Source organism: Mucor velutinosus (genome assembly GCF_035048745.1).
Source record: "Mucor velutinosus strain NIH1002 chromosome Unknown tig00001561, whole genome shotgun sequence".
NCBI lineage: Eukaryota > Fungi > Mucoromycota > Mucoromycetes > Mucorales > Mucoraceae > Mucor > Mucor velutinosus.
This window is the reverse complement of record NW_027041903.1, coordinates 1,280,623-1,304,742: the sequence shown is the minus strand read 5'-3', so window position 1 is coordinate 1,304,742 and position 24,120 is coordinate 1,280,623. Positions and strand designations below refer to the sequence as shown.

At 43.3% G+C, this 24,120-nt stretch overlaps 11 protein-coding genes across 11 annotated transcripts; 4 read left to right on the top strand and 7 right to left on the bottom strand.

Annotated features, from left to right (window-relative positions):
* ATC70_008578 (uncharacterized protein) lies at positions 1-5,858 on the bottom strand (the record flags this gene model as incomplete). The annotated part of the gene is made up of 8 exons (XM_064827825.1): positions 1-159; positions 217-2,635; positions 2,694-4,635; positions 4,701-5,055; positions 5,107-5,192; positions 5,247-5,552; positions 5,605-5,712; positions 5,777-5,858. 8 exons carry the CDS (start codon positions 5,856-5,858, stop codon positions 1-3), a joined length of 5,457 nt encoding a protein of 1,818 aa, XP_064687109.1.
* Positions 5,859-6,848: 990 nt separating this feature from the next.
* Positions 6,849-9,236, top strand: TSC13 (3-oxo-5a-steroid 4- dehydrogenase; the record flags this gene model as incomplete). The annotated part of the gene is made up of 5 exons (XM_064827824.1): positions 6,849-7,089; positions 7,147-7,262; positions 7,321-7,931; positions 7,987-9,082; positions 9,132-9,236. 5 exons carry the CDS (start codon positions 6,849-6,851, stop codon positions 9,234-9,236), a joined length of 2,169 nt encoding a protein of 722 aa, XP_064687108.1.
* A 323-nt stretch (positions 9,237-9,559) lies between these two features.
* ATC70_008576 (uncharacterized protein) lies at positions 9,560-10,189 on the bottom strand (the record flags this gene model as incomplete). Its single annotated transcript, XM_064827823.1, has 1 exon — positions 9,560-10,189. One exon carries the CDS (start codon positions 10,187-10,189, stop codon positions 9,560-9,562), a length of 630 nt encoding a protein of 209 aa, XP_064687107.1.
* A 799-nt stretch (positions 10,190-10,988) lies between these two features.
* On the top strand, positions 10,989-12,583 carry LCB1_1 (serine palmitoyltransferase component; the record flags this gene model as incomplete). Its single annotated transcript, XM_064827822.1, has 8 exons — positions 10,989-11,039; positions 11,103-11,168; positions 11,249-11,270; positions 11,324-11,709; positions 11,785-11,918; positions 11,978-12,158; positions 12,225-12,299; positions 12,356-12,583. 8 exons carry the CDS (start codon positions 10,989-10,991, stop codon positions 12,581-12,583), a joined length of 1,143 nt encoding a protein of 380 aa, XP_064687106.1.
* A 176-nt stretch (positions 12,584-12,759) lies between these two features.
* Positions 12,760-13,254, top strand: NOT5_2 (general negative regulator of transcription subunit 5; the record flags this gene model as incomplete). Its single annotated transcript, XM_064827821.1, has 2 exons — positions 12,760-12,903; positions 12,964-13,254. 2 exons carry the CDS (start codon positions 12,760-12,762, stop codon positions 13,252-13,254), a joined length of 435 nt encoding a protein of 144 aa, XP_064687105.1.
* A 101-nt stretch (positions 13,255-13,355) lies between these two features.
* Positions 13,356-15,537, bottom strand: ATC70_008573 (uncharacterized protein; the record flags this gene model as incomplete). Its single annotated transcript, XM_064827820.1, has 4 exons — positions 13,356-14,715; positions 14,772-15,100; positions 15,157-15,197; positions 15,264-15,537. 4 exons carry the CDS (start codon positions 15,535-15,537, stop codon positions 13,356-13,358), a joined length of 2,004 nt encoding a protein of 667 aa, XP_064687104.1.
* A 2,098-nt stretch (positions 15,538-17,635) lies between these two features.
* Positions 17,636-17,923, top strand: ATC70_008572 (Aldo_ket_red domain-containing protein; the record flags this gene model as incomplete). The annotated part of the gene is made up of 1 exon (XM_064827819.1): positions 17,636-17,923. The coding sequence occupies one exon, from the start codon at positions 17,636-17,638 to the stop codon at positions 17,921-17,923; it is 288 nt and encodes a 95-aa protein (XP_064687103.1).
* Positions 17,924-18,090: 167 nt separating this feature from the next.
* Positions 18,091-19,268, bottom strand: ATC70_008571 (uncharacterized protein; the record flags this gene model as incomplete). Its single annotated transcript, XM_064827818.1, has 4 exons — positions 18,091-18,236; positions 18,301-18,761; positions 18,819-19,000; positions 19,059-19,268. 4 exons carry the CDS (start codon positions 19,266-19,268, stop codon positions 18,091-18,093), a joined length of 999 nt encoding a protein of 332 aa, XP_064687102.1.
* Positions 19,269-19,492: 224 nt separating this feature from the next.
* On the bottom strand, positions 19,493-21,687 carry ATC70_008570 (uncharacterized protein; the record flags this gene model as incomplete). The annotated part of the gene is made up of 3 exons (XM_064827817.1): positions 19,493-19,648; positions 19,728-21,287; positions 21,343-21,687. 3 exons carry the CDS (start codon positions 21,685-21,687, stop codon positions 19,493-19,495), a joined length of 2,061 nt encoding a protein of 686 aa, XP_064687101.1.
* A 412-nt stretch (positions 21,688-22,099) lies between these two features.
* Positions 22,100-22,971, bottom strand: ATC70_008569 (uncharacterized protein; the record flags this gene model as incomplete). The annotated part of the gene is made up of 3 exons (XM_064827816.1): positions 22,100-22,614; positions 22,683-22,834; positions 22,898-22,971. The coding sequence occupies 3 exons, from the start codon at positions 22,969-22,971 to the stop codon at positions 22,100-22,102; spliced, it is 741 nt and encodes a 246-aa protein (XP_064687100.1).
* Positions 22,972-23,629: 658 nt separating this feature from the next.
* Positions 23,630-23,818, bottom strand: ATC70_008568 (uncharacterized protein; the record flags this gene model as incomplete). The annotated part of the gene is made up of 1 exon (XM_064827815.1): positions 23,630-23,818. The coding sequence occupies one exon, from the start codon at positions 23,816-23,818 to the stop codon at positions 23,630-23,632; it is 189 nt and encodes a 62-aa protein (XP_064687099.1).
* Between the last annotated feature and the right edge of the window lie 302 nt (positions 23,819-24,120).

The window sequence follows — 24,120 nt, the reverse complement described above, 5'->3', positions numbered from 1 at the left end:
CTATAGCCCTGCGGGTTTGCTCGTCAAATCAGCCACTTCAGAGTATATTTGAAGTGCTCTCAAAATGTGCATGGGATCCAGCTCAATAGCTTCACCTAATTTTTCCAACACACCAGCAAAATTGCCCATTTTCTTTAGATACAACGACGAAGCAGCATTCTATCAATACAATTTAAAAAACCATCCATCGAGCTTGTTGAATTAATATATAAATACCTCAATTCGAGTGACAAAATTTTCCATCAACATCATCAACTCTTCGTCGGAAGCAACTTCTTGCATACGCTTATTGAATGCTTGTGAATAATAAGAGTTAGCAATCATATTGCTATTGTCCATGCCAAGCAATTCTGTGGGTATATTCATACGAGCATATATGCTGTTGTCTGCTGAGCTCAACACTGTACCAGTAGTGATGGATTCCAAGCGAATGGCTAGATTGCTCAACGAAACTACCAATGTTGGATCAATTTGACGGTTATTAGGATGTCTAGTAGGCGAGAAAAGGGGTTGTGATAGTTGTGGTTGCAGTTGTAAATGTTGGTGCTGCTGGCTGTAGGGGCTGGCAACATCGCTTGCGCTGGCATAGCTGTCGTTTCGTTGTTGCGCTGAAAGATGAGGTGAATTTTCAGCCGTCAAACCACCGTTATACAAGGACGATTGCTCAGAGGGATGCTCTCCAAGTGGTGTCGGTGTAGAAATGATGGGTGATGGGGTAGCCAACACTTCGTTCTTTTCCATCTCCATACGACCCGCCAATTGCTTGGGATACACTAAACAAAGCATCTCTGGCGTTTCCAGACCTTTAAGACGTCTCTCTCCCATCTCGACTACGTGGAAGCCAAGCCGCTTGATCTGTTGAATATCTCTACCAAGGGAATGCGTGGCAGTAGCGACATCAGATGCTTCTGCAGAGCTAGACTTGTCATCGCCAAAGACACCTGGCATTTCGCGAAGAGCAGCAATCACATCAGAGGATACACATATCTGACCACCATCAGCAGCATTACAGATACGACTTGCTTTGTTCACCACAGGGCCAAAGTAATCCATACGTTTGGTGATGGGGTTGCGCTCATATACTGGTGTGCCAAGATGAATACCCATACGCACAGACAGACCACGGTAAATGACCTTGTTGTCCTTTTGTATCTCTCTTCCTTCCTCTGTCTCCAAGATACCAGCTGGCCAGTCCGCTTCCAACAGCTGGAGCTGCACAGTAAAGCACCATAGCAAAGCAGCAATGGTGTCCTGGAAACACACCATGAAGGCATCACCTTCTGTCTTTACCTCGTAGCCGCCAATGCTTCTCAGTGTACGTCGCATAACAGCATCGTGGATCTTGATGGCCGATCGCATGTCCTCTGGCTGCGTATCCCACAACAGTGTGGAGCTCTTGATATCTGTAAAGACCAGTGCCACCTGATTTGTGGGGGGAGGCACCTCGCGATCCAGACGAGCAAGGATGGTGTCGCTAGGAGACTCGTCTTTGATACGACGCTTGTTCTTGACCATCATGCCTGGTGTACCAATAGGATCATCCATCAACAAGGAAGGGTCCACAGTGCCACCTACTCGACTTGAGCCCAAGTTCATGCCTCGCAAATTACGGAATCGCTTATCACGCTTGTCAAACAGATCATTGACGCCAATAATCATCACCATCACATTGTCATCCGCACCATAAGTCAAGGCAAAATCACGCAGCTTTTGTGCCGCCACCATCAAGTCATCCTTTTCAGTGCGAGCAATGTCCACAGCTGTCTGGTAAGAAATACGATCCCATAGGCCACGAGAAGCCATGATTACAAACTCGTCATTTTCGGCCAGATTGATTGTTGATATAAAGGGATTAGCATTCACCACGGGGATCAAATGATAATAGCCAAAACTACGCGACACGTTCAATTCGTCGTTCAAAAGACCAGTATTAGAGACGTAGCCGCCGGCAGCTCGAATGCGAGAAATTTCGCTCGGATTGAGAGGAATGTGCTTTTGCGTAATCTCATGTGCCTGACCGTTATTGCGAGACAAGACAGCAAGCGCATCACCCACATTAGCCACATACAGCTTGGTACCTGATATATAGCACAACAGAGCAGAGGCACCCAGGTCCTTGTCAGCGGTATCCATGGAGCCAAACTCCTTTTCCAGCGCCAAAAATGTGCGTCTTAGGGCAGATACAATGGTATCGTCATTCTTGTTCTTTTCCAATTCGTTGGACAGATGGTATGTCAAGTTGTCGTTCAAGAAACGCGTCAATCTACAGCCGGTTTTGTTATGCTTGCGGCCATCAAACAAACCAAACAGACACTCATCATCCTTATTTCTAAAGCGAGGCATGACCAGATCCCAGGTAGCTAAATGATCGCTGGGGCCTAGCCAATCAGCCACACCGTACGACATGCTATTGACTTCAGAGGGAGATGTGCGCACACGACGATCATGGAATTCTTCCGGCGTGGATACACCGAGGATAGTGACATCCATCAGACCCAACATGCGTAATCGCAACAAGGCACTAAAGTCAGACAGGTTCTTTTCCTTTGGATTCTGCATTTCGGGATGCGTCTTTTTGATCTCGAGACGTTTGTTGCCTGACAAATTGAGGTACTTGAGACCCAAATTCCAGTTCCTACATATGAGCGAGTGAGCGAGTGATGATGTAGATGGCACATGTAGCCCACACTTACCAGTTCCAGTCATAAGGCCAATTGGAGATATTGTACTTGAGCACATTGTTGCCTACATCCAGCACCAGGAGTTTACGTAATTTACCAATTTCAGCAGGCAATGTCTGCAGCTTATTGCCATTGACAGCGAGCACACGCAGATAACTCAACTTTTCAATGTCGTCTGCAGGCAACGATGCCAGATGGTTACCAGACAGGTAAAGCTCGTATAAATGTTGATGGCAGAGACCCTCTGGTGGAATTTCATAGAGGTCGTTGAAGCATAGGTTCAGTGTGCGTAATTCCAGAAACAGCGATAGTGGTGACCAAATGTCGTCAGTAAATCGATTATCGCCCAAAAACAGGTTGCGCAGTGAGAGTGATAAAGGAGGAGGGTGATTTCGAGGGCTGGCAAAGAACGAGGGTGGATTGAAATTAGGAGGTGGATGGAATCCGCTGGATAGCAAGTTGGCAGGGATATTGTTATCACCACTCGTAGTGTCATTTGTAGTGGTGATATGTTGTGTGGTGGTATCTTGATGCGTGGTAGTAGTCGTTGACTGTACAGGTGATTCTGCTGCTTCTTCTTGTTGTGTCGTTGAAGAAGGCACATTGGATGAAGATGAGGTCGATGTAGAGCTAATGCTGGGAGCAGAATAGGGCTCAGGGAAGGTCTCGAGCAAGTTGGAGGAGCAGTTGAGTGTCTGCAACGAGACACAGAGCCAGATTTCCTTGGGCAAAAACTTGAGATTATTCTTTTGAGCGTCCAGTACCTTGAGCTCGACCAAACGTGAAATCTCGGACGGCAGTGCTTCCAGATTATTGCCTTGCACAGAGAGTCGCAGTAATTTGGTCAAGGATCCCACACTGCTGGGCAAAATACTGAGCGTGTTGTTGTCTAAAATCAAGTGCTCCAAAGAGACGGCACTGATAAACAAATCGTCAGGCAGCGAGGACAATTTACAGTTGGCCAAGTTGAGGTCTGTCAGCAAACAACGGTGATTCTTTAAGGTGCCGTCTGGATTACGCACGTGGTAAGGATGCAGGTTGAACTGCGTCAGGTGGTTTTTCGACATTTTCAGCTGCTTCAAGCCTTGAAAATTGTAATTGACCACGCTGATGGCATTGTAGTCCATGGAAATCACCTCTAGTTTGGGCAACAGATACAGCTCATCCAAGTCGGTAATCTGATTCTGTCTCAAATCCAGTTCCTGCAACTTTTCCAGCTTGGAGAAACTAGGCGGTAACCGACCAGTCAGACGATTGGCTGTGGCAAACAGACCTACCAGCTGTGTCAAGTTACATATTTCATCAGGAAATGAGGTAATCTTGTTGAAGCTGATATCCAAGTAGGCTAAACTGGCTATTTGGCAAATAACTTGGGGGAATTTGGTGAATGAATTGTTGGATATAAACAGAATGGTGAGATGCTTGAAGGTGGCAAATGAGCTGGGCAGTGTCTCGAGTCGATTGTTGTACGCTCTTAGTGTTCTCAGCGTGATCAAATCTTCCAGCCTCGCCAGTTGCAAGTCGCGAATGTGGTTGCCAGAGATGTTCAAGTGCTCCAGGTTGGGAATAAATCGAATCGACAGTGGTAATCCATAATAGTCGTTGTTGGTGAGCCACAGTTGCTTGAGGTTTTTGCACATTTGCAGGAAATCTACGGGTATTTCCATCAGCAGATTCTTTGACAAATCCAACGATGCAATGCGTGCCGCGTACTTGTATAGCACAATAGGAATCGTCGACAGATTCTTTCCCTGGAGATCTACTCGTCTGTAGGCGCCAAACTCGTCCTCCTCGTGTATCGTCTGTGGCACGTTGGGTCCAAACGAGAATCGATACAAGTACGAGTTGTCCTCTCTGCCAACATCTTCAATCTTGTCTTCTTCCGTATATCCAATCTGCTCCAACAGTGTCTTTTGAATCTGAATAGGGTGTTCATTCAACTGTAGGATACGTTCTAAATACACATACAGTCAGCGTGTTGTCTTTTGCTCTCTCTCTCTCTTAAGGGTCTCCTTTTACCATGATTATGCATAATTAAACTGAGTCTATATTTACTGAGATCGTGTAAAAAGAATTTTCCAGCGAGCCGTTGAATCAAATCATGCGTGGTTGTGTTGAGTGGTGCAATCAGTGTGCCAAAGGTGCCGTCTGGACGAAAGATGCGAATGCAGTAGTTTTTGCTGGGCACATTCCAGTTTTCGTGCTCGACGACGGGCGGAAAGTAGTCGTTTGGTTCGTTTTTGGAATAGACAAGGGCAGGTGTTTGGATATCATCCACTACTTCATCTACTGCAGGCTGTACTGCCCAGCTATCGGGTGGTGCCCAGTGCTGTTCTGCGTTGTGGTCTGTCATCTGTGGCATTGCTCCTCCTTGCTGAAATGCAGTGTGAGTGTGTTTACGACAAGAGCTGCAAGAATGCTTTACCTGAGAAAAGGATGTTCTTGCAGGGTTGTTACCATGTCTATACTCTGGATTGATGATGCCGTCCATCGATTGGAAGTTTTGATCTACTATACAGACACATGAGCTACTGCGTGTCTCCGTATGGGGCCAGTACCACCTACATTCCAGGTTCTTGTCCTGTCTAGATTCGTCTGTCAAAAAATAGATGCTTCCTTCCGACTTTTCTCGCTCTTTTCCTTTTGAATTGCTGGAACTACCTGATTTCTTCCTCTCACCTCCTATATTGGTTTTCATCATGTCTTCTGTACCGAGCAGCTCATTTTGATTATAACTGTATATGCTGTTTTCGTAATCTTTGGATTTTTTACGGGCTGTCACTATGGAGGATGCGTCGTTTGCGGTGGATACAATGTTGAGCGAGCTCGCTGATGAAGGGCCAAATAAAGAGGATCCCATGTCTGACCGACCTATAATGTTTGAGAGTGAGTATAGTAGTGCATAGTACTGGAGCTGACTTACTCTTTTTTCGACCAAATCGAAACAAATGTCTCTTCTTGTCTTTTGGTTGCTGCTGCTGCTGCTGCTGCTGCTGCTGCTGCTGCTGCACTTGGAATGGATGCACAGTATCTGTAAAGCGGAAGACGATGAAATTGAGTATACAAGTGTATCATGGTGACATAATCAAGTTTACCATTGGGATGTCGAGGCAAATCCATGGCGGCGTCCGAGATGGAGTTGTTAGTGCTCGTTTTCGTTGGTTTATGCAGAGGCATCGTAAATTAGCAATTAGTTTTGTAGGCCACTTGGATGGATATATCTGTGAGTCTTGTGCGAGTGGTTGATCGACACGTTCAAAATCAATGTATAGTAACGAAAAGGCTCTTGTCTAGTGTGATTCCTAATGATACAGAAAAAAAAATGTAAAGGAGAAAAAGCAGGAAGAAAAAGCAGGAAGAAAAAAGGGTTTGCAAGGAATCCTATTCTTTTACGTTGCTTTTGGATGTCCGTGGTCACGGGTCTCACTGTAAATCCATTGATATGATCCTTTTTTGCTTCTTGACATGACTTCCAATGTAAGCAAATGCACCCTCATGAAGCCTAAATTAGGTGCTAGTTGAGTAGTCTTCAAATGGAGGTTCTTGTTTCGTTGATTTTTCACTGTCTTTTCGTCGGGAACATTTCGCTTCATTATCCTACATGAGGGATGTCAGTTTATTATCCCTATCTAATGCTTCTCTCCTGTAACTCAATATACATTGTTTGCATTCATTGGTGTACTATTCGCTGGTGTCTTTGTCCGTGATGGATGATGCAGCAACCACGTAGAGTCGTACGTTTGCCTCTGGACGAGACGTCGCACCTGGATCCAAAAAAAAAACGTGTCGCGTTAAATTAGCTCTTTCATTGAGGATTTCGGATGCATTCCGCCTAGTCAACCTAGATCGCAAAAGGCAGGATGCCCTAGCTGGGAGATGTTGATGTATCGCACAAGGAAAAAAGGGTAAAAACTGCAAAGGTCAGGACATGAGCGACTGAATCCACGTCATGCAACAAATACATTGATACGACTACAACGCCCATGTATATCCCCTTAACTATTTATTATTTTAGCTGTGTATACAACATGTGTTCCCTTAAATACGCATTCCCTCTCATCAGATCTCTTTTTCTCTCTCTCTCTCTCTCTCTCTCTCTCTCTCTCTCTCTTTCTTGCTCTCCTTTTTTTTTCTGGACCAATTCTCTTTTTGTAGTACCTATAAGCCATGTTTACAGTCAATGGCCACTATGATGGCAGTGATGTGTATGCCTCCTCCTCCTCCTCCTCGCCCAAGCCTATTCTTCTCAACAGCCCCACACTAGGCACATCCATTCTCCAGCACCAGCAGCAGCAGCGCTTTGATTCTAAAAAGACAGTAGACAACCTCAAAATCACCCATGAAACCACAGAGCCACCATCAACATCTCAAACAAATATGGACGATTTTGAAATCAAACAGCCAATAGGTAGTAGCAAAAAGGATGGACAGCATCTGCACTTATACTGATAGACACCTGTGTTAGGCTATGGATCATCTGCTATGGTTTATAGCGCAGTGTATATACCTCACAACAAACGAGTAGCCATCAAAATGATTGATTTGGACATGTTTGAGAGAAACCAAATTGATGAACTGAGGGTAACGTATGCTATACCAAAGCATCATACATTCACATGCCAAATATATATATGTATAGAGAGAAACAGCTTTAATGGCACTATCCAAACATCCACATGTGTTACGAGTGTACGGATCATTTGTTCACGGATCGAAGCTATACATTGTCACTCCTTATATGGCAGTGGGATCCTGTCTCGATATCATGAAATTGAGTTTCCCGGACGGCCTAGACGAGATTAGCATTGCTACTATTCTAAAACAAGCATTGGAAGGACTAGCTTATTTGCATAAAAATGGCCATATTCACAGAGACGTAAAGGCAGGCAACCTGTTGATGGATGAGGATGGGTCTGTTCTATTGGCGGATTTCGGTGTGTCTAGCTCGTTGATGGAGACAGGCGAACGAGGTGTGCGAAAGACATTTGTGGGCACACCTTGTTGGATGGCTCCCGAGGTCATGGAGCAGGCAGACTACGATTACAAGGCGGATATATGGAGCTTTGGTATCACTGCGATTGAGCTGGCTACAGGTCATGCTCCCTTTGCTAAACATCCGCCACTCAAAGTGCTGATGATGACGCTAAATAATGATCCTCCTACTCTGTCTCGTGAGACGACCACCAACAAATTCTCACGTACATTCAAAAACATGATAGACGCCTGCATGAACAAGGATCCTTCCAAAAGGTGAACTATCCAGTAATGGCAATAGGGCTAGTCGACTCATGCTTTCTCTCGATAGACCCTCCTCTGAAAAGCTCTTGTTGCATCCCTTTTTCAAACAAGCCAAGAAACCAGAGTGGCTGGCCAAAAACCTCATTGCGGATATACCGCCTATTGAAAGCAGACCCATCAAAAAGTTCCCTCAGAAACAAGTAGCTTCTTCCAACACGGACGAATGGGATTTCAACGACGAAGCAGCGGCACTATCAACACATACACATCAACAGATACCTGGATTGAATCCTCCCAAGAGACACATTTCATTTGGTCATGTTGTCGTCAGAAAGCCATCCTCCACATCGCAACACCATGCTTCAGAATCATGGTCCTACTCACCTTCTCATTTTGCAATCGACACAACACCAGCACTACCCATCACGGGTCATTCACCGCCTCCACCGAGAAAAGGAAGAGCACTCAGTGATGACTTTTTGATCGAAGCATCTAGGATTGCCAATAGCAAACATGACACTCATGTTACAGATGAGCCCACCAAACAACATCGAAGCAATAGCAGCAGTAGCAGATTCAACTTGAGCCGTGGTAGAGCCAGACATGGCAGCCTACATGAAAGAACGCCTACTGTCACCTTTTCGGAGGAAACGAGCAAGCCCAACGGTAAACTTTTGTACCGCACCATCAGCCATGAAGACAACATGAACAGAAAATCGAGGTTCAGCCCACAGCCGCCATCATCGCCTCCTCCTCATCCACATTTACAAGCTCTGCCATTATCGCGCAACAACTCCAACATGTCTGCTGCTGCTGCGGGGACATCTGTGCTGCTGACAAGAGAAAACAGCGAGTCCAGAAAGATTGGTAGGTTTGAATTGACGAGCAACAGCGAGACAACATCCAGACAACAAAGCTACATTGAGGGAAGTCGCGAGACGATATCACCTTATTCCACTACACATTCCAGCAGTTCCTCATCTTTACCAAGAGGTCAGCAGCAGAAATCCATACCTACTGTCTATAATCAGCTGAATGAGCTACTACGACAAAATGATTCTCAAAAGCAACTATTGACAGAGCTGTTTAGCATGTTTGAGCTACCCAAAGGCGGTGGTGTGACAGAGCAGAGCAAGAGTCAGCAAGAGCTGGCGTCTACCATTGTAAGTTGATCCTGGATGACGCGTCTCATGTTATTCACACTTTGAATAGGAATCACTAGAACAGCAACTGCAAGCATTTCAACGAGAGAACCTATTGTTACAGCGAGAGAACGAGACGATGCGCAGGCAGCTGGACCAGCTCAAGAATCACTGATCTTATTTTTTCATTCGACGATTTATAATAAAAACAAAAAGGATCATTCAAAGAAGATCTTTTTGTAGGAAGGAGGACAAAAAATTTGGGTAATCTTCCTTTGTGTCCCGCATCCACGGAAATCTTTAGTAAAAGGCGAAAGATTTATCCGATATGAGCACAAGACAGAAGTACAAGGAGTGTTCGAATGGCCAGATGGAAGTGCCTTTTTATAGTTTTTGGAGCAGGCTTGATGGACAGTGTTTTTCTAGAGTCACTGAAACTAACGAGGTGTATGAGTCTCAATGGAAAGGGTGGTGTTACATCAAAAGAGCGCGCGTGCTCTATATCAGTTTTTTATTACAGACAGTCTTTCCAAGCAGGAGGGATACATAAACTACAGTGTTCTTGTAATAGTGGCAAAAGATATTGGGACATGCCATCACGTCATGCTCTTGCGTATCTTGCCAGGTGGTCTTCCACATCAATCCATATCGAGCTTCAAATGTACATTGATCCATAATGTCTTTTTTGCTCTCAATGGCCTTGAACATATCATGAATCATATTCAAGACGTCCAACTCGGCGGATGATGTTGATGGCATTCGATGACATCCGTTGTTGCTCAGCTTGGTAAATTTCAATCTTATTTCATCCAATTTGTATCCATAATCGCCAACAGCTTCATTCACATAGTAGCCTTGAAAGCGTCGTTTCTCGGTTGCTGGAAGAGGCATGCTTGTTAATATAGGTGTCTTGAGATCTTTGCGTGCTCTGCCTTGCTGCAGGATGTGCAAGCGTAAATCATCGAGATATTCAAGCAGGTATTGAACTGAATACCATTTGAACGTAAGCACTTGAACAACAAACAAACTCTCTTTCCAATTGAGGTAGACCATAAAAGCAAGAGATGTGGATAGTAAGAGAAAGAAAGATGAGGGTTCATTCAGTAATGATAGATTGCAATCTTCCATTTGAGTTTTTTTTTTTTTTTTTTCAGCAGCTAGCAAACCTGTTTATAACAGATGTGATTCCCATAAAAAGGGAGATGCTCCATATTCTGATCTTACATCCGTGCTGACATGCGTTGTATCTATGGCAACCAGTCCTCCAGTTGCCGAGGATACCAAAAGATCTAAATCAGCCATACGAACAAAGACTTGAATGAATTTTCAATAGGTGGCACTAAACGATTTCCCATTCTTCCCCACATTTCATCATGATTCCCCGCAAAGACAATGTTCATCATCAATAGCCCATTGACTTAATCAAAGTCGACATTACATGGATATGCACTGCACTAGAAGATTCAGTGGTATACATATAAGCCATCCTTAATATACCATACTAATTTGCATTAGTAACGTTTAATTTTCATAATCTGACAAGCTTTAACATTTAGGCGGCAAAACATTCTATTCAGACCTTTGGTCTGATCCAGGATGTACCCCCCTCTCCTCCTGGTCATTTGGCAAGATCAAGAGGCATGATCTTTCATCGTTTGTATATGCATCAGTCTCTTTATTTGACTCGAAACAAACTGCTCTTTCTGTCTCTTTCCGACATCTCGACTCTGTCAGAACAGCAAGCATGGATTGAACCCTGTACACATTTGCAACGGACGGTGGCACAAGCACGGTTTAATCATTTAGCCCACTTGGACCCAATTAAAAAAGCGGGGCCAGTTGGGATATAGGATTTAAAATAAGGGTAATCGTGTTTGGTAACACTCTCTTTCTTTTCTGTTTACACCTTGTTTTTTTTTTCAAAGAAATGCTCTCTTCCAAGTTCATCTCCAAACCCAACGTTGTTGCTATCCAAAAGGTAAAACACTCAGCTAGATCTCACTGTCAATTGTCGCACAACCACTCATAACAGCATCATTAGATTGCTACTCGTTCTTTTGCCTCAGCTACTTCTATTCCCGTCCCTGCTCCCGTTGAACAAAAGAGCGTAAGTGTATACATGACATTGCCCTGTACTCCGTCTTGCAGCCAAATACTCACTATGCTCTCTCTGTCTCTCTCATTTAGATCTTCCCCAAGAAGTATGGAGGTGGGTACAGCCTATTGTCAAACTGTATCTTTATTAACATTCCATTGACCCAGGATCATATACTGTAACTCTTATTCCCGGTGATGGTATCGGTCAAGAGCTCGCTGGTGCTGTCAAGGATGTCTTCAAGGCTGCCAATGTCCCCGTCGACTTTGAGCAATATGATGTTTCCGGTTTGACTTCTGAAGACGACTCTCTTTTCCAACAATCCATCGAGTCCCTTCGTCGTAACAAGGTTGGTATCAAGGGTACGCTCTTCACTCCTACTTCCAAGCTTGGCCACAAGTCCTTCAACGTCAGCATGCGTAAGGATTTGGACATGTATGCCTCTCTCTCTCTCTGTAAGAATGTGCCTGGTGTCGAATCTCGTTTGAGCAATGTCGATATTGCTATTATTCGTGAAAACACTGAAGGTGAATACTCTGGTTTAGAACATCAGGTAAGCTATAATCTGTCGTGTCACCCACCGCTCTTGATGTGAGTAATCTTGAATGCTGACATAATATATCACTAGTCTGTTCCTGGTGTTGTTGAATCTCTCAAGATCATTACCCGTGCAAAGACTGAACGTATTGCTCGTTTTGCCTTTGATTTTGCTGTCAAGAACAACCGCAAGAAGGTTACCATCATTCACAAAGCCAACATCATGTAAGTCTGTAGATAGAAAGAGGTGTGAGACAAGATGGCTCAATGCGTTGGTTCAATAGGAAATTGGCTGATGGTCTCTTTTTGCGCACCTGTCGTGATGTCGCCAAGGAGTATGCTCACCACGACATTGAAGTCAACGACATGATTGTTGATAACACTGCTATGCAACTTGTATCTCGCCCACAACAATTCGATGTCATGGTCATGCCCAACTTATATGGTAACATTGTCTCCAACGTTGTAAGTAGTGGATGTACTCTTTTGCCTGTCCGATCTCGCAGTATTAACCTCCAAACAACATGTTAGGGTGCTGGTTTGATTGGTGGACCTGGTTTGATCCCAGGCTGTAACATTGGTCGTGAATATGCCATGTTCGAACCTGTAAGTTCTTCAAGAGAGATGTATATACGATGTGGCATTCACACTTATATCACTAGGGATGTCGTCATGTTGCTCTTGATATTCAAAACCAAAACAGTGCCAACCCCACTGCCATGCTCCTCTCCTCTGTCATGATGTTGAGACATTTGAACCTGGATGAACATGCCAACAGAATCTCATCTGCTGTCTATGAGACCATCAGCTCTGGCAAGGCCAGAACCGTTGATATTGGCGGTACAAGCACCACCAAAGAATTCACTAATGCTGTTATCAGCTCTTTGTAATTACATACACCTTCTAATGCTACACTCTCTCCCTACATTTACAATAAAAATTAAACCACTACTCTCTGCCTTTCAAATTCCAGCCTACTATTACTAAATCTTTTAAGCTCGCGCTTTTATACCTCTTTTACTTTCACTCTCTCTCTCTCTCTCTCTCTCTCTCTCTCATTTCACGTATGGCTACATTACCACAATTCAGTACATCACAGACAGGGCCCAAGCCCGTCTTGGTGCAAATAGAAGACCAGTATAATAAAAGAATCGACGATGATATCGGTAAACTGGTCGATTGCTTCACAGACATTGTCAAAGTGGGCGAGGTAAAATGCTTGTCTTTTATCCAGGGTGAGCGACGATGGATATTGAATGATCTGTATTAGAATAAAGACAAGGATAAGTTCAAAGTGGCTCAAGAAGGATATCAGATAGAGAGCCAATCTGCACAGATTGTGAGATCGTGCGAATCATTACTATCGCTCATTGGAGAACTAAAGCAGAACTTACTGCTCAATGACACCAAGACATTAACAACATTACGGCAGACGAGATCCGAGAAACTGATTGAAAATACAACAGCCATTAAAGATCGCATGCAATTGATGAAAAAGGAATTGGCAGAGACAGTGTACGATTTGGAAACCGTGTTTTATCGTTCATTGACGGATGTTTAGTATGTTTGTATATAAAGAAGTTTAATAAACGTGTATATTAAATTGTCTATGTAATAAAAGAGAGAGAGAGGGGGGGATATGCTGTGTAGTATTATAGGGCGTTATTTTCTTTCCTCAAGGCCATCTTGTTCGTCTTGTTGACCCTCAGGCCCAGCCAGCGATTGCAGCTCTACCAGCTTACGAAAGACACCATCTTCTCGGCTCAATAATTCATAGTATGTGCCCAATTCAGCGACACCGCCATCACTTAGACAGGCAACCAAATCAGCAGAGCGAATTGTAGACAAACGATGGGCAATGGTGAATACCGTACGGCCTTGCATCAAACGATTTAGGGCTTCTTGCACCAGCACTTCAGATTCAGAGTCGAGTGCGCTGGTTGCTTCATCCAAAATAAGGACCTTGGGGTTCTTTAGCAAGGCTCTGGCAATAGCAATTCTCTGCTTTTGTCCACCACTCAAGCTGACGCCACGCTCACCTACCAGTGTATCGTACTTGTCTGCAAAACTGTTGATGAAGGAGGCACAGTTGGCCTTGACGGCCGCATCTTGGATTTCTTCCAATGTTGCATTCTCTCGTCCATAGGCAATGTTCTCTGCAATCGTACCAGCAAACAAAGTAGGCTCTTGCGATACCACGCCAACTTGCTCACGCCACCAGCGCAAATTAATATCTTGGATACTGGTATCATCAATGTAGATGTTACCTGCATTGGGGTCGTAGTAACGGAGCAATAGAGACCCAATGGTAGACTTGCCAGATCCTGAGGGACCTACCACAGCAATGACCGTACCAGGTTGAACTGTCAGCGAAAAGTCCTTGAAGATGTGAGACTGAGGACGTGTGGGGTAGCTGAAATCAATGCCCTCAAACTTAATCTTGCCCTTGATATCCTCAAGAACTTTACCGCTGTCCAGTTTGATAGCACTCTTGCGATCCAGTAATTCAAAAATTCTGTCAGAAGCACCTACACCCTTCATGATTTCAGAGTAGAACGATGTCATACCGCCCAGAGCAGTGCCCACATAAGCCGTGTACAGCATAAAGGAGGTCAATTCACCAATGGTAATTACGTTCTCCATAACCATTTTTCCGCCATACCATAGCACAGCCAACACGGCCAGATTACCAGACAATCCGGCTCCACCAAAGAAGGCTGCACTGGCAAACGCTTCCTTTTTAGCTAATGCAAACACATCCAATACACGAAGTCCATAGCGCTTCTGTTCCGCTTCCTCCTTGGCAAATGCTTGCACTGTACGAATACTGCTGATGCGTTCTTCTGCCACCTTGGTGATCTCACTCAACGCAGTCTGTGTCTTTCTGGACAATGTCTTGACATAACGACCATACACGATACCAAATAGAGCCACGGGAGGTACAATCAGCATCATGATGCCTGTTAACTTGGGACTCACCACCAACATCATGGAAGAACCCACTGTAGCGGTAGCCAATGCTCTATTGTGCCCATGAGGATCTCTTCTATGCCAATCCAAACCAAGCGGCCAACTTACCGTAAACCATCACTGACATTGCCTGTCAAACTCTTGCCTACAATAGCTGTGTCTGTGGACAATCTCGATATCAATTCACCCGTTCTGTTCTTGTCGAAAAATGCCATGTCTTGCTTCAAAATGGATTTGTAGAGATCGTTGCGAAGTCGTTGAATGATCCTTTCACCGGCAATTCGAAACAGCAAGACACGACCAGCATTAGCAGCCGCACCCAGCACAAATACCATGGACAATGCACCGGCAAACTCAGGCATCGTCAATCCAAGATAGCTATCCATGTCTGGATGCGTGACAATATCAATGATTTTGCCCATTGAAAACGGAACAGACTATTCTGCTGATTAGTTTGCGTGTTGCAGTTTAATCATTCAAAATGGCAACTTACCATGGTGATGGCAGATGATATCACTAGTAAACCAGTGGCACCTTTTTCAAAAGACGATTAGTCATAAACACACCCAAACACACAGGGCATGCTTTATTTCACTTTACCTGCAATGCTTTTGGCTTCCGGTTTAGCAAGACGAAACAGTTTCTTGATTTCATTTATATCTGTCTTTTTCTTGGTAGCAGCAGCAGTAGCAGCTGTGGTAGTTGTTTGCTCTTTCAGTTCGTTCTGTGCTTGTCGTCGACATAATGGGCTCGATGTAAAGGAGCGTCGTAACAAGGAGGGTTGCAAGCCATTGACTTTAGTGCGTAATAGTAGGTGAGGTTGCTTTTTGTATAAGGGTGTCAACCGCACATTAGAAGCTATACATCTAAACATGGTAAACGAATTAAAAGTGTCAACAAAAAAAAAAGAGGAAAGGTGAATCCTGGCTTTATTTAAAGTGTGCGGATTCTCGGTGGTTTATCCAGACCATGTGCGACGGATCTTCAACATTGTGTATATGTGCAATGTGTGTACAAGCATGAAAAAAAGGGTATCTTTTGACTTGCTCAACAGTGGCTGGGAGTCGTTTCTTTGTTTGACAGTTCTTTGCAGCCAGGAGTGCAGTGAGGATGTGAATTCCTTCCGGTATCAAGGTCATCGTCCTCAACGGGCGTCTCGTCGGCAATCGTTATTTCCTCCAACATGGCTGATTTTGGTAACAAGTAGTGCTATACATCTTCACAGTGCATACGGTATAACATTTTTAGATGCTGTATTCGTGGTGTGTTTTTATCGCTCATGCTCAATTCGAAAATACGATTCTCAAATTGTGCCTTCATTGGATACATGGTCTCCAAGTAACATCTTCTCGTTAAGGCTGATCGTATTATTCAGCTACAAATAGGAAGCATCAACAACGAAGATTTCCATGCTACCCATCCCATTCTCCATCCACACGATTACCTTTTTATCCCCCCCCCCAGTGGAATAATTGGCGACTAGACGCTCGTTTGTTTCCTCTACAGCTGCAACTAATGAATCATATGCACAACAATCACCCTCTTTTATTCTGGTGATGATTTTTGTAGCGCTCTTTCCAGGCTCCATAAAGTACTGAATGAGAGTGATTGTCAATAGACATAGGCCACTCTTGCAGCTGATCTCTTTTGAGTTGGACAAATTGTTTGAACAAGGCTTTAGGTTTGATTGTAATAAATTTCTCGTTCTATACGCCAAATAGCGGCTGTATTGTAAGCTGACGAGATGACTCAGTAGATGTATTTTCTTCTTACCTGGTAGACCTTTGTCAGTGATTTTGCCACAGCCAGCAACCAAAATTAATTTAATCTCCGCGTCTTTTTCTCTATTCGAAATGGCAAAAATTTGTTCTAAAATCGATTGTTTCATCCTTTTTGCAAACTTTGACTATGTATATCATACGAATTACTCTATGCCCCCCTTAAGCTTTCTGAAAGTATTTTTCAAGGCGCATCCGATGGTACTAATTATAAAGAGTATCTTTGACAAACTTATTGAGCAATATTTGAAAATGTTAAATGAGCTTTTGGTCCAAAATGTCGAGATTTTGTATACAAAAACCTCACAAACAAAGTGTCAGGGGCTTCTTTGGATCGAGAGAAGCATTTTGAATTAATATATGCTATAGTAAAAGTCTTCAATTTTACTGTCAAAAACTTGATCATTTGATTTTCGATGAAAACCATGAGGGGGGTACCTCATGCTTTTTGGTTGAATTTTGTCCATATTTTTTTGGTTCCCAAAAAGTGGAGCAAAAGGTGCCAGAAAATAAGCGCAAGACGAAAGCGGTTGAATGATGCTATTCTGGCAGTCTAAAACGGCTCTAACATGAGAAAACACGTCTCCAATACATCCAAACCTCGGTGTGTTTGGCACAAATTGGAGCAGTAAGAGACAATGCTAGTATGCTGCTTGCAGTATATAAATTTCTCCCGTTGAAACAGACGTAGAACATCCTAAAGAAGGCAGCCCCACAGTTCCAGGAAGTCTGTGAAGAGCTGTCATTTAATGGTAGATTGTCAAAAGACGAGATTTCAGTACATATTAGTAAGATTACCAATCTTGATAAGGATTTTTAGAATGCATTACATGTCGGCCAGCTTGAACATGTTGTTCATGATCAAATACCATGCAGAGATAATCTCTTGCCCTTATTCAGTAGCTGCCACATCTACTTGATATCGTCCTGGACTAGCAGCGCTTGCGGTTGATATTCAGCATTAGTGCCTAACTTTATGCCAATGACTGCATGATGTTGCAGTTGTTCAGTTTTGTGAAAGATCCACCGGCTAATTGTTCAGGCCACAATGATGAAATGACCTATTGTCATTGAAACACTATGCCTAATGTGGAGGCACCAATGAAAATCCTCATTCACGGGTTTATAAATGTCTAATGCACCGCAGCTTCTGCTCTTTTACTCTTTTTCATCCCCACTCAAATAACAAAAGCCATGCCCAGTTTATCCAATTCTCAACCTTTAGCACCTGCTGCACCCAACGACATGACAACAGCTGATTGCTATGTTCGCATTGATCAATTTTTAAACAAAAACTCCTCCATAAAGCAATTTAAAATTGAAGACGACAACCATGGTATGGGCATGATTTCGACAGCAGATCCAAATGCGCCCAAGCAAGCCATCAATATGCGTCTCAGTCAATCTACTATTGGCAATTACCTCATCAATAACGGATTCCAACGTGCTTCTGATGGTGTATCTACTTATATTAGACAATAAAAATAGTGATATATATTTACAAAAAAAAAACAGCCAAAGTGTGTGTGTGTGTGTGTGTGTGGCAAGAGATGAAGGGATATTGTATATATAGAACAGAGAGGGAGAGAGAAAAAGAAATTATGTACTATTGATTACTGATTACAATGGATTATCGATGGGCTTGCTGATCAGCTAGCCATGGATAATTTTGTATTCAATGCTTGAGCCAAGCTTTGTATATCTTCATCTTCCACTCTAGTATCCATATCATCTTCTTGTATGTAGGACACTAATCTCGACATGGATTGTTCCAAGCCATGGGTCATTTCGGGTCCTATCATCGAAATTATCGTTAGCATCACATTCCATCATCTGCTTCGCCTCTTGTAATAACTTACCACACTCTGCTATGCTGACCATCCCATATGCCATCAAAGCCCATAGTAGATGCATGACATTCTTGGCTACCCCTCGATGAAATCCCATCCCAATGCCTACACCCCTTCCTTCTTCTTCCAATCTTTCAGCTCCCCAATTGACCAAGGCCAGTGTATCGGCTTTATCCATAAATCGAAATTCGTCGTCCTCATCTCTCTTATTGTCTGTGTTCACAACAAGCCGCTGTCGTCGTCGAGTGATGCTGTGCGTGATTGCATTTGTATACACGACAATGCGGGTCATCAGTTCCAAGCTTTTCAGCAGTAATTCAGAATAAAGCGTGTTGCATATGATCAGTGTGTATTGGTGGAAAATGGATGGTGCCATGGAGACCGGTGTGAGGAATTCTGTGAGATTATCATGTTCAATCACTGTTTGATGGCTGGTGTCTATAGAGCATGATAGAAATGTGTTTAAAAGCCTTCAATAGAGTTGAGTATCACTGAGGTTCCATCGTGTGGCTGGTGGCAAAACCTACCGAGTTGTCTCTAATAGCACTCTGGCGTCGTTCTCGTTCCATAGTATGGAGCGGCATAATCTGAGCACATCCATATCACCCATCAAATAAGGGCCAATGCCACAGTCCCAGTGACAAGCCATGTTTGCTAATGTGCCCATTGCCAGTTCTCTGGTTCTAGGCCTTGAGGTGGATGTAACAATCTAGCTTGCAAGTGTTGGTTTCCCAAGTTGGGTTTTTTGTAATGACTTTTTTCTTTACCTTTAACAAGGCTCTATGAAATTGCTGGTCTTTGATGGCTAAAGCGTATTCTTGAACAGTGCATACATCCCAAGCAGCACATAGAGAGCGTTCAAATGGAGAGTCTTCATCATATGAGGTGGATGCATCTATCGTCTCGTTGACAATACATTCTATGATTCTCTTCATGATGGGAGCAACAACTGTAAAGTCGTTGTCTGTCGAGTTCATATTGACAAAACTAGAGTCGTTTGTATAGAACAAAAGGGGGAAAGAAAAGAGAGAGAGAGAGAGAGAGAGAGAGAAAGAATATGAAAAAAGCCTCTCTCTCCCCTTCGACACCTATTTCTCCCCTATTAATTCAAATGGAGCCACTTCATAACTATACACAAGGTCGAGGCCCTTCTTTTTTTTTTTTTTTTTTTTTTTTTTTTTTTATCTCACTACTTCTTTATTTATGCAAGATTTGCTTGCTTGATGATGGCTGCTAATCGCTTGTAGTCTGCCAAGAGTTCAGTAATCTCGCCAATCTTGAGTTCATCCACTGATTTCATCTCCAAAAACTTGTTGATAGGACCCTCTCCATTTGGCATGGAAGGAGGCGACTGTTGCTAGAATGAACATTGGCATGAGCTTTCGATATTACATAATCATCTTGGAATCAACATATATATATATATATATATATACCTTTTTCACCTTGCTGTTTGTGCGGTCCTCCATGAAACTAGGCAACGAGGACACGGATGTGGCAGTGGATGTTGTAGATATCTCCTTCAGCTCGCTCTTGGGTAACGCAGCATCGCTTACTTTTCTGACTCTGCCTTTGACTTGCTCCACGAGGCCAGACACCGTCTTGTTGTTTTCTAATTCTTGCGTATTGCGCTGCCAAAATTTACCAAGGCCATCAAATACTCTGTAAGAGCTATCTACCACGTCAGACACAATCTTCAGTCCTGGATTGGGTGGTTGCTGCTGTTGTTTGGGCGTAATCGTCGTTGTGTCCATGGCTTTGGTGGCATTCAGATCAGTGACATGACTGAACACTCTGTCAGCAGAGAGACCCAATCCGACGAGGTTTGTCGTTTCTAGAAAAAACACAGCTGCCATCATATTTGTCAGACAGTAGCTGGCCGGTCCTGATGAAATGTCGTCTGGTCTGCGGTATCTTTGTATAAATTTGAGGTTGGATAAAAAGTTGGTTGGATTTGACTTGACAATGGTGAATATCAGTATTGGCAGCAAGACATCAGCATTCACTGACAGTACAGGTTTCTCTTCCTCAACAGAAGACATGGCTTGCTTCATTTCCTGCACCACTTGTGCGCTGGAATCAAGTCGAGTGGCGTTGCGATGCTTCTCTGTGAACTCCTCAATGGCATTGACAATGATCTGATGCGTTTTTATCAGTGCTTCCAACTTGTCTTTTGCTCCCATGATGGTATTCAACTGCTGTAGCTGTGTGCCTGCTTCCTTGACTATATGATTCAGATGCTCATTGTCTTGTTCGCTCTCGATAGTGACACCCAAATGCTGCAAATTCAGATCCAACAGGTTGAGTGCTGCAATACGAGATTCCAGCGCTTCATCTTGCATTGCTTCGTCACCCTCTGGATTTGTGAACAATTGGTCATACAGCTGGTTGCAAATGTAGGTTTCGATCGTATCCAGTCTGGCCATATCATCATGAATGTCACTGCTCCTTAAATCATCCAAGAAATCCAATACTTTGTTGCTGGATAAATCGGTGGTTCTGGGAGGATTCTTCTTGTAATCCTTGATGAATTGATCCACTTTGGCACTACAGACATCCACAAGAGGCGATCCAATGTCCTTGATGTTCTTTGCTCTGGCTTCTGTCCATTCAACAATGTCCTTTCTCGAGAGTGGCTTCTGTATCAGCATCACAGTGATCAGCCTGTCGTCTCGGAGTGGTAACAACACATGGCTAGCAAGAATGTTGTATTTTGGGTGATCTGGCGTAATGGACGATGGGTCCAGGCTAAATGTATCAAACAGCGATTTTTTTGAGGTGGCATCGTTCATGAATCTGGATATCTCTCCTTCCGATGGCAGCAGACCCAGTGCTATGAACTGGTCCTTTTGAAATACACCACGAACACCTCCTAATGAAATCACCTGGTTGGTATGATGCTGGTCGTTGTATACAATAACGTGGTCCATGATGAAATCACGATCGACCCTGGCTGATGGATGAGATGGCGTGGATACAGGCAGCAACAACATGGCCTATGTACAAGCACTCAGCTACGCAAACCCTATATGGCATTTGGAGAAAGCCTACCTTATCTTTATTTAACAGTAATTCAACGATATCATCCAACTCGTTCACTTGTGTGTCCTGCAAGCGAGAGAGAGCCAACATTCCCCAAGAGTTGGTTGGCATAGGTATAGAAAATGATGTAGCGTTCATTTTGTTGCTGGTGGAGGAGGAGGCAGAAGATGAGGTTGAGACGCTTTTGGTGATATTCGATGGCCTTTTGATCAATGGCGAGCGTGTTATGGAATCTGAACTGGTTATTCGTTGCAGGAAATTGGAAGGCGGTGATGGTGAGCTTGATAGCGGGTCTGTATGGCTCTTTGCAGGCTCATTTGTGTTGGGTTTCTTGAAAGAGTCAAAGCGAAACATGTTGGTGTTGGAAAGAAAAAGGAATGATGATCAAAGAAAATTAAATTGCTTGATGGTGGGTAAAGGTCACTCCGCTATTGGTGGTTCATGCAGTCTGATGACAGCATATTGCAAACTGACTCTCTTGTAGCTTTTTGACTTGTGTTAGCAACACATCATTTCAACACAGATCTATAAAAATTTGCATAGAATACAGCACTTGAAAACGACAAAAGATGCCCTCCTAGAAGAATGGTATTAAGAATGTAAACAAGCAGTCGAAATCAAAGTCATTGAAGTATTAACGTTTTTTTTTTTATTGGAATTAATATTAAATAATTTAATGTAATTGCAGCTATCTAAAATTAACTGTATTAGAATATTTTTTTTCTGTTGCAAAAGGGAATATATGAAGAGAAGGTGAAATATTCATTTAAATACCAAGACTGGCGGAAGCACCGGCATCATTGGCGGAAACACCGCCGTCAAGGTTATCGTCATCGCTGGGTAAAGCAGGCAAGGATACAGAGGGCAAAGATACATCAGGCAAAGATACATCAGGCAAAGATACATCAGGCAAAGATACATCAGGCAAAGATACATCAGGCAAAGATACATCAGGCAAAGATACATCAGGCAAGGATACAGAGGGCAAGGATACATCAGGCAAAGATACATCAGGCAAGGATACAGAGGGCAAGGATACATCAGGCAAAGATACATCAGGCAAGGATACAGAGGGCAAGGATACATCAGGCAAAGATACATCAGGCAAGGATACATCAGGCAAGGATACATCAGGCAAAGATACGGAGGGCAAAGGTGCCTCGGAAGGTGCGGACGCACCAGTGGAAACGTCATTAGGACCAAGCAAGTCTCCAGCAACGATGACAGAGAGAACAGATCGAAGCTTGGGGACGATAACGCTATCGTCACCGGAGTGGGAGACTATAAAGAAGTGTACCAGTCAATGTCCAATCCACACACTCAGACATTGCAATCCAATGAATACTTACAAATAAAGGTAGCATCAGTCTCAGTAGCAGTTACAGTGGAGGTAACAGTGGTGATGGCATTGACAGTAGCTTCGACGGCATCAATAACTTGGATTTGAGTTTCACCACCATTAAGCACGGTTTGAGTGGCAATGATGGCACGCTTGGCCAAACTATGATAGTAAGTGTAAGATGGTTATCATCGTGGGGCTGTTCAGGGCACACACACAACTTACTCAACATGACCAGCAGGCTTGGCAGAAACGCAGGCAGCGAAGGCAACAACAGCTGAGAGGGCAAGGAACTTCATTGTATTGGTTATTGGTATAAAGGGTTGTTTGGAACAGAGAAGATTTGATGATTTTTTTTTTTGGATTGGGGAAAACCATGGCCGTTTATATATCTGATTCATGTTGCAAGAATGCAAAACATGGACGAAATAGTAACATTTGTAGCTTGAAAATGCAGGCTACTTGGCGAGAAAACAAACGAGTTTTTATTATTGACTGAGCAAAATAACATTAATTCAAACGGTGCAGTTTGTAATAAAATCCACTGAAACATCAATGAATGTGCTTATATCAGTATGTACACCATATCAGTCCGTATATGATCAGTTGCTAATCAAATATATATATATATATATATATATAAAACGCGTGCTGCTTGATATCATGGAATTGAACATTGCAAAACAGAATAATTTCCTATTCACAAAGTGCGCTATGGAGCGTTTGCATGTGTCAGAAATGTGTGTACACTTCAAATAACTAGAAGGACATATCAGGTAACTGTAATGTATAAATTTCCTACAAGATTATGTGGCAAGCATGATACAACAGGAGCAATAACCTGAAATAGTTTGATTTTGATATGAAAAATAAAAGGTTTTATGGACAACAATGAATATATCAAATCAAAAGTAGATATCATTCTAGTGATAGCTACAGCAAATGATAGATGACAGTTCAGGGCAGCGCTTCATTTAAGGAGCGAGGAAGGTCAAGCGAATGGTAGCCACCACGTCTGGATAATTCGCTGGATGATTCCTCAGAGGACGATGAAGATTCCTCACTACTGGATGGCTCCTCACCAGAGGAAGCCTCATCAGAGCTGTATGATGCTACTTCAGCATCAGGCACAAGCCTACACAACATCACTAGCAGTAATAGCGGAAACAGTGATGACAGCAGCCGCAATGGTGGAAATCGTTTGTGCTAATGAATTTATACAAAATATGGTACCTGATCTGCTTACTACCCAAAGATAACTGACAGAATATGTCCTTTATTGCTTGTATACCAACAGTGCGCACACAAAGTACTGCAAACGCTGATAAAAACCTACTGTTTGAAAATGGATTTTTACAGAAATCAACCTCTGCTACTTGTTGATGTTGCGAATGCAATGCTAAAAGAACAATGTGGAATGTCTGGCATAGACAAAAATATCGCTGTAT